General features: G+C 51.3%; 1 protein-coding gene across 2 annotated transcripts in view; it reads left to right on the top strand.

The window, feature by feature from the left end:
• The window catches only part of TP53BP1 (tumor protein p53 binding protein 1), a 33,118-nt gene continuing 24,173 nt past the window's right edge, over window positions 1-8,945 (top strand). For both annotated transcript variants that reach the window (XM_061594871.1, XM_061594870.1), the window contains exons 1-8: window positions 1-520; window positions 588-637; window positions 886-1,056; window positions 5,098-5,140; window positions 6,017-6,186; window positions 7,138-7,243; window positions 7,954-8,045; window positions 8,319-8,458. In XM_061594871.1, the coding sequence (XP_061450855.1) occupies window positions 96-520; window positions 588-637; window positions 886-1,056; window positions 5,098-5,140; window positions 6,017-6,186; window positions 7,138-7,243; window positions 7,954-8,045; window positions 8,319-8,458 (1,197 nt within the window). In that variant the 5' untranslated portion in view covers window positions 1-95. The remainder of the gene's footprint in view (window positions 521-587; window positions 638-885; window positions 1,057-5,097; window positions 5,141-6,016; window positions 6,187-7,137; window positions 7,244-7,953; window positions 8,046-8,318; window positions 8,459-8,945) is intronic.

Here is an 8,945-nt window from a genome sequence, read left to right as displayed (position 1 = left end):
AGAGGGGGCGGGGCCCAGGCCTCTCTCAGCGTCTGCTGGTGGCGGCGGGAGCGCGCGCGTTTCGCGACGTGACGTGACGTGCTTCCCCGCGCAGGATGGATCCCGGCGGGAGCCCGCTGGACTTGGGCTTTTGCCCGCCGACGCCCCGCCTGCTGGTGGAGGACTCGCAGCCGGAGCCGGACTCGGGGGACGAGGGCGAGCACGAGGACCCGCTGCGGACCCTGCCGGGCCTGCGGAGCCGGGGAGGGACCCAGGAGGGGACGAGGGGGCGGCGGCGGCAGCTCTGGTGCCCGGCGGGAACAGCGGCGGCGGCGGCGCAGGAGGGAGAGGCCGCCGGCGCTTGCAGAGGGCGGCAGGGCCGGGCGGCGCGCGGGCCGGGCCGTGGGGGCTCCGCAGGGGAGCCTGGGCCTTGGCCCGCTCCCTCGCCGCCGCCGCCGCCTCTGCTCCCCCCCCCGGACTCTGCCGGCGCCCTCCTCAGCCAGGTCTTGGAGCCGCTGCCGCCGCCCGTCAGGAACAACAGGTGAGCCCCTGCCCCCCTCCCCCTCCCCGTGCGATTGGCCCTTCTGAGACGTGGCTTGTCCTTGTAGGAAGGCGGACCCCCCCGGCGGTGCTGCTCCCGGATCGCTCGGCGCCGAAGGTAAGCGGCCTCCAGCGGGGGGGGGGTAAGGGTCAGGCGCCCCCGGGAGGGGCAATGGCAGCAGTCCTCCCTCCCTGGCCCCGGAAGAGCCCCCCGTGAGCGCGCTTGGCTCTCGGCGCAGGGGCCCCTTCTGCCTCCCAAGCGGCCCGCGAGGGGCAAGGGCGCGGGGGCCGGCTCCCTTCCCGGTTTTGGAGTCCGGGGTTGGCCCGCGGCCGCGTGCTGAGGGAGTTCCCCTTTGTGGCTGCCAGAGTCGGGCATGTCCCAGCTGGGCCTGGGCACGCTGGCCCTTTCGCAGAGCCAGGACCTGGATGGAGGAGACGCCGACACCACAGGCGACCCTGGCCGCGAGAGGCCCCCGCAGCTCACCGGCGGCGACCCTGCCCGGGAAGGAGGGAAGCAGGAGGAGGCCCGTCGAGGCGGTAGGTGGTCGCCCTCTCGCTGTGGGGCTTCTGGGCCTTCGCGCGAGGTGGGCGGTAGTATAACCACAGGGCGCCTCATCAGGCAGCCCTTGCTTGGGCAAAACTTGCCACTTTGTCTGAAAGGGCTTCAGGACCACGTGGAATCTCCCTCCTTTTAAATTATCCTTGCCTTGTGTTCATTTCTCTGCTGAAACAAGCTTGGCCTACTCTAGAAAAAGGCTCTGGAGTCGCTTACAAAATCTGTAGTAAACTAGCCTCTGCTTTCAGGCTTACAATCTAAAAGTTGTGCCTACAAGATAAAAAGGATGGAGGGGAATGCAAGCTTGGGCTCCAGGTGTTAAACATAAGGTTTGATGCAGGTAAGGTAGCCCACGGACAGCTGCCACTAGGTGAGGGAGAGCCAAAGGCAGCGGAAGAGGCCTCTTCTTTTATGTTCCTCTACACTGCGGCCTGATGGAATGGGTGTCTCTGGTGACGGACGGGAGACCCAGCAGCTTGAATTCTGTTGTCTTTGGTTCTTTTAGAGGGTGTGAGGGGTCTTTTCGGCATGTGGAATGTAGGGCATGATTGAGCTCCATTCAGGGGATGCTCCTTCAGTGTTTCTGTAGCAAAGGGCGCTGATACATTGAGCCACTGGAGAAGTAGAGTTCTTTCGTTTACTGCACACAACGGAGGGCCATCGCTCCTGGAAGAGCAGGTGTTTTGCACACAGAATGTCCGAGGTCCCTGGAAGCATCTCCAGTGTAAAAGAGGAACAAGTGAGCAGCGTGTGCCTGACAGACCTGGAAATCTGCTCTCAGGATAGACTTCGCAGACTAGATGGACATGTAATCTCACCTTGTCTAAAGCAGCTTTTTATGTTCTTAAATTTTCTGAAGTTGGTAATGTTGCTTGGATTGTGGGTTTATGTGATACCATAAAAAATTTTTTTTGGGGGGTGGCACACACTGCTATTCTTTCTTCTCCGCTAAATGCTCACTAAATGTTGTTTTCTAGACTAACTTTGAATTATGTCTAGTGTTAGTCCTAACCCTATTGAGATCAATGAACCTAAGTTAGACATGTTTATTAACTTCAGTGGGTGTATTCTGAGTAAAAGGAAGGGAAGAGTATTAGCTGTGGTCTACAGAACTTCCATCTTTGTCACCAGGAAACGGAGCTGGCTGTGAGGGCCTGCACCTGGTGTTGGGCCAAGGAGACAGGAAACTAGGGTTGCTGCTGGTGTACCGGCCACTCTGCTGCCAGCAGCTTCTCTGACTGAGCTGGTGGAGGCCGACTTGACTGTGGTATTGGAGGAGCCCAGAATGATAGTCCTGGGTGATTTCAATGTCTGTGCTGAGGCTACCTCTAGTGTTCCAGCTCAAGACTTCATGGTTTCCATGATGACCGTGAGGCTGTCTCAAGTTTTCAACGGCCTGACGCATAGGGCAGGGCACACCCGTGACTCGGTTTTTGCTCCAGATGGAGGAAGGGGTGGTCTGGAGATAGGGTGGTGGTGGATGTTACACCATTGTCATGGTCAGACCACTTCCTGGTGAAGTTTAGACTTATGGTTCCAATCCTCCCCTGCAAGGGTGGTGGACAGATCAACATGGACTGCCCCCGGAGACTAATGGAATCCACAGGATTCCTGAATGCCCTGGGGGAGTTCCCAGTAGATAGAGCAAGGGACCCTGTTGAAGCCCTTGTCATGCTGTGGAATGAGACGTGTCAGGCTCTTAACACAGCTGCCCTTGAGCACCCTCTCCAACAATGTGGAGCCCGGTTTGCATCGTAGTACACCAGTGAACTAAGGGCAATGAAAAAGGCTGGATGACGGATAAGAGTGCAAATGGCAAAAGACGTGCTGTGAGGCTGATCGGGCACGAGTAAAACTTCACAAATGTGCCTATTGTGTGGTGGTGAGGGTGGTGAAGAAGGCCCTTCTCTGCTTCCATCGCATCCTGAAGTAGCTGTCCAGTGGAGCTTTTCCATATTCTCGGGTCTGTTGACATCAACTCCAAGAAATGGAGTTTTAGAGCCTTCAGAGGCCCATCGTGAATGGTTTGCAAGGCACTTTGAGGATAAAGTGGCTCACCTCCATAGCAATCTTGATGCCCCATCCACATCTACTGTAGTCCCCACTGAGGTGTCCACTGCAACGTGTGCTGCAACTTCTTGGGAACTGTTTCAGTTGATGCGGCCTGATGATGTAGACAAGGTGTTTGCGATGATGCAGCCAGCAACATGTCCTCTCAACCCTTGCCTTTCTTGGCTTATTGAAGCTTGCCAGGGGAGTTTGACCGAGTGGATTCAGGGTGTGGTCAACACATCGTTGCGGGAGGGAGTGGTTCCAGCCACTCTGAAAGAGGCGGTGATCTGACCGCTTCTGAAAACCCCCACCCTGGACCCATTGGTTTGTGACAACTACCGACTGGTCGCAATTACGCCCTTCTTAGGGAAGGTGATTTGAGAGGGTTGTGGCACAGCAGTTGCAAGTACTCTGGATGAAACAGATTATCTTGACCCATTCCAGTCTGGGTTCAGGCCTGGTTATGGGACTGAATCAGCCTTGGTCGCCTTGATGGATGACCTCTATCAGGAGAAGGACAGGGGGAGTACGACCCTGTTATTTTTACTTGATCTCTCGGCGGCTTTTGATACCATTGGCCATGGTATCCTTCTGGGCTGACTTGGTGAGATGGGTATTGGAGACACTGTTTTACAGTGGTTCCGATCTTATCTTCAGGGTCATTTTCAGAGAATAGCATTGGGATTGTCTTTCAGCCCCCTGGCAGTTGTGCTGTGGGGTGCTGCAGGGTACCATCTTGTCTCCCATGTTGTTTAACATCTATATGAAGCCCTTGGGAGCAGTCATCAGGAGATCTGGGGGAAGGTGTCAGCAGTATGCTGATGATGCCCAGCTCTGTTTCTTTGTAACATCTGAATCCGGAGAGGCTGTGCAAGCCCTGGAGTGGTGCTTGGACTCAGTGGTGGGCTGGATGAGGGCCAATAAACTGAATCCTAGCAAGACGCTGTGGGTGGTGGTTCCCGGGTTCAGATAACTGGTCAGTTGCCTGCGTTGAATGGGGTCGTACTTCCTCTGAAAGAGCAGGTCCATAGTCTGGGGGTGTTCCTGGATTCATCTTTGTCGCTAGAGTCCCAGGTGACCTCAGTGGCTAGGAGTGCCTTATACCAGCTTCGGCTGGTAAGACAGCTGCGGCTGTTTCTGGACCGGGATAGCCTGTTGTCCACGCACTGGTAATCTCCAGGCTGGAATACTGTAATGTGCTTTATGTGGGGCTGCCCTTGAGGTTGGTCCAGAAGCTGTAGCTGGTGTAAAATGTGGCGGCAAGACTGCTCACTGGGGCAGGGTATCGCCATCATGTCACCCCGTTGCTGAAAGAATTGCACTGGCTACCTATTAGTTACCAGGCTAAGTTCAAGGTTCCAGTTTTGGTGTACAAAAAATACAGCTTGGGACCAGGATACCTGAAAGACCGTCTTACCTCTTATATACCCAACAGATCACTACGCTCTGCAGGTGAGGCCCTCCAGATACCATCTTATCAGGAGGTCCATTCCGCAAAACATAGGAAATGGACCTTAAGTGTGGTGGCACCTACCCTTTGGAATTCCCTCCCCTTAAATATTAGACAGGCGCTATCTCTGTTATCCTTTCGGTGCCTACTGAAGAACTTCCTCTTTCAACAAGGTTTTTAAGTGGAGACCTTATGCCAGTCTGCATCAGTGTTGGAATTGCTTTTTAAGATGTTTATAAACCTTTTTAGAGAGGTTTTTAACATTAAAAAAAATGTTTTTAAAGATATTTTGTTTTAATATGTTTTTAATTATGTTTTTGTTTTAATATATTTTAACGTTTTTTTAAATGCTGGTTTAAAGTGTTTTTAGTGCTTTTGTTTGCCGCCCTGGGCCCCTACTTGGAGAAAGGGCGGGATATAAATTTAATAAATAAATAATTCTCTGGGAAAGCCCTTAGAATGCAGTGGTGTTGTGCAACTAAAGCACCAATTCCTGATACTTTTGCTGCTGTGCTTGCAGATGAAGATGAAGTGACAAGATCTGGAAGTGAATGTCCTGAGAGGTAAATATCTCCTTTCACCTTTCCCATACTTCTTGGTTAATTTGTATGGCCGAGCTTCCACAAAAGGGAAGTGCATTGTGGAGAGCTTCCCCTCTCCAGAGAGTGTGCAGTTCCTTTGCCTGTGAAACCAACTGTAATGAAATCAGTTGTGTACTTGCTTTCTCAACTGTGCAGAACACTCCTGTGTACCTAGCAAAATCCCTGCTGCGTATGAGTGAGAAGTTGCGGCTACTCTTCTGCCTTGTTCTTTGTGGAGGAAAGACGGTTCTATTCCTGTTAGGTGGGATTTTGCCAAAAGTATCAGCAGTGCGAGCTGCTGCCTTCTGCAGAATGCCACTAAGAAGGAGAAGAGGCTGGCCGTTCTCTTCCATTCTACCTGGAGGATAGGAGGGACAGTCGTTTGCAGGAGGAGGTAGCAGCAGGTGCTGCTGGCATTCCTATTAATAATCATCTCGAAGGAGGAAAGAAATTCCTCTCTCTCTCTTTGCTCCCTCACCCCCTAAACAAATGGAGGGGTATCCTTTTTTTTGCAGGGGCAGCAGCAAGGTGCTGCTTGCACTTTTGGCCAAAACTCAGCACAAGGGCAAACATTTCCATTCCCCAAGTTCTGTGCATGTGCCACAGGGGTTGAGAAAGGGACGGGTGTGTAGTGGTCACAAATAATGGGCGGACTCTTACTCAAATGTGTTAACTTGCTGCTAAAGTTGCTGCATGTCCTATTTTCAATCACCAGGGAATTTGTGTGCTATACTTTTCAGCTCATTCTATATTATTTTTCTCAAGATGTACCCCATGCTGGGATCATAACATTGAATGGCAGGCAACAAATATAAATAATAATATCCTGGGAAATATTAATTACACTTATGTTCCTAGCAGCACCCCTAGAATTCTGCAGTTCCATAAAGAATTTGCAAGGAGCCCAACTTCTGCCTGCCATCCACTTGACAGAAGGCCACAAGGGAAGGATCCTTCTGGTTGGCATTCACAGGATGCCGATGTCTTATCTACTCAGGAGGATATGTTTGGCCAGAGCAGCACAACAGGTGAAAATGGACTGCATGCCTGTGCAGTGCTCCCTGCTTCCTTGCTGAGGTGGAAACAAATGTGGTTTACTGCAGCTCTGCTTATCCAGATATCCAGGGAACATTTATTACCCTTGTACTGTCCTATTGTACCTAGATAGGTTTACATAAGGCTCATAAGCAAGGCACAGGATAGTTGTGGGAGAAATTATAGGGAGCTGGTATGTGGATGATGGAAATTCCTGTGGCACTGGTGAAACTGTCTTTTCAGCTAAATGTCTTTCAAAATGCACATCTGTTTGACCCTCTTAATGCTAATGCTGCTGCTGCTGCATTTCCAAAACATCTTTGTGTTGTATTCATGTTTGTGCAGATGGCTTTGAATATGTAGTGACATTGATCACCAGTGCGGAACAAGTTGTAGAGGGCTGTGAGATTCTAGCATTGGCTTCTCAAAATGTAGCTTTTAAGTTGCACTGCTGACTTTTCTTCAGCAGCCTGAGAGTTCCAGTTTTCAGGCAAATATGTGAAATATGTGAAATTGTGCATTAAAAGCTACCAACTGCTGCTGTGGCTTAGGGATATACAGTTTGATCTTACAATAGTGGCCAATCCAGGGCCCAGAAGTCGGCTTCTCCAGATGTAGAGGTTGCAGCTGTCTTCCATTTGTATGAGAAAAGCTGGGAAAATCTCAGTTGGTCATCAATATTTGACAGTGATGCTGAGGAATGTGAAATGTTTTTCAGCTCTTTTGGGTCTACTTGAATTTGCAGGCATATTTTTTCACACCAAAAATTGTGGGTGGCCTTCTGAAGTTTTGAACAGATGTAGTACAATATCTAAATGGACTCTGATTTAGGGAAAGGATAAGTACAGCTGGGAGGCAAATTCCCAGGGTGACTGAAGTGCCCGTTGGGTTGCTTGACAAAACTGCAAAGTGGTCCTGCTCATGTTAATTGCACCTTGTTCCAGATGGCGGCTGTGCTACATCCAAAGTGGAAGAGACGAGTTCTCCAGGCGGCACTCCTGCTGATCCCCTGCATGTCCTCCATCTCTCTGGACAGGGACCCCTTTCCACGTAAGCAGCAAGTCCACTCAGGTTACTTTTGCTACCTGCTGCCTTGAGTGACTGTTCGTAGGAACAGGGAGCTGCTTCATGCTGAGTCAGACCGTTGGGTCCATCTAGCTCAGTGTTGTCTCTGCTGTCTGACAGGCAGCAGTTCTCCTAGGTTTCACGCGGGGACATTCCCAGCCCTGCCTGGAGATGCTGCCAGGGATTGAGCCTGGGGCCTTCCTCGTGCGAAGGAGCTGTGCTGTCCCTGGACGACGGCGCCTTCCTTCTCAGCTAATTGATGTTCCTTCCTTGCCTCCTGAAGGCACTAACTGTGTCAGTTGCACAGGTGGTTATCCCTGTATTGATTGGGTGTTATACCTTTATTGATGACCTTTTAATTGTGCCCACCTTTCAAAATAAATGTGCTTTTGTGGCTCACTTGCTTTCTTCAGTGTTCTTCATTTCCCTTTTTGTGCTCATTGCCCTTAGCTAGGCTCCTTTTTCTCCTTTGTAAGTTGCTGTTCGCTGAAGAGAGCCACCGTCAAGCTTTTCTTGACCTTCATCTTCAGTAGGAGATAGAAAGGCGGCCTGTGCATGTGAGCTGGGCCTTGGCCTCTTATCTCTTGATCTCTGGAATGGGTTTGCTGAGAGATCTTTGCTGGGAGTTGCCTTTTTCTTTTGGAACTTGTAGAGACAGATAGTGACATGGTCGACCGTCTCCTCTTTCTCTGTAGCTGTGCTTCAGGCCTTGGTACGCCATCTCCTGGCGCCTTGCAACCTGTACCTCTCATCATTCCAAGAAGCCCCACGGAACAGGGAGAAGAAGGTTGGTCTACCCCTCCTGCTGGAGATCTTGGTAGCCTTTTGCCAAGTTATACTGATTCTAATGAAAGCTTTGGTGATGGAGACCCAGGTTTCTTTCCTTTTAGTTCTGAGGGGATGGGGAGACAGCGCCTTTTCCAAGCACTGAAATAGGGGTGTAGAGGAGCAGTCGGCATCCTTCTATTTTCTCAGCAGTGAGGCGTTTTGCCGCCGCTGCAGCGACAGGACTGACTGTGTGCCAAAGCAGTAACTTTCCATTCTGTTACTGTTGTTGCAGTAGCAGCAGCCGCAACAGCAGGGAAGCAGGAAGAGGAGCCGAGGGAAACTAGGACTCCAGGGCTGCCTCAGCCATCCACGCCTCTTTCTCAAGATGCTCCAGCGGTCATTCCCATACCGTCACAGCCTGAGTTTTCCCATGTAAGTGGTCAGAAGGTGCCCAGCACTGAGACCAGTCTTCTCTGGGCTGCAGGCAGAAGGGAGCCAGCACAATACCCTTGATGGAAGTGAGGAGGGCATCCAAGCTGCTGGTTGTATGGCTTGAAGATCCTCTCCATCAGTGTGTGACAGAATTTTTGAGAAGTACAAAATGTAAAATATTAGCCTGGCTTTGAGCACAGACAGGCAAATCTCCTGATGTGCCACCTTGGCTGTGCAAAGGTCAGGCCCTGAGAGAGCAAAATGGGAATTGGTGCCTTATGAGAGATGTTGCTTTGTACTTTACCTGCTTGGGTGTAATGAGCAGTCCTTGCACTTTGTGGGGGGGGAGGGTACACCTGTAGCATGTAGGTGAGTTGTATCCCGCCTTTAGTTGCAGGAAGACTTGCTCTGGTAGTGGGTGGAGACTTCTGCTGTGTGTCCATCTCCTGCATTCTTCTGGGCTGGGCTTTGCACCTGTGATGACTGG

Source organism: Rhineura floridana, chromosome 14 (assembly GCF_030035675.1).
Source record: "Rhineura floridana isolate rRhiFlo1 chromosome 14, rRhiFlo1.hap2, whole genome shotgun sequence".
Classification (NCBI taxonomy): Eukaryota; Metazoa; Chordata; class Lepidosauria; order Squamata; family Rhineuridae; genus Rhineura; species Rhineura floridana.
This window is presented reverse-complemented; position numbering and strand designations above follow the sequence as displayed.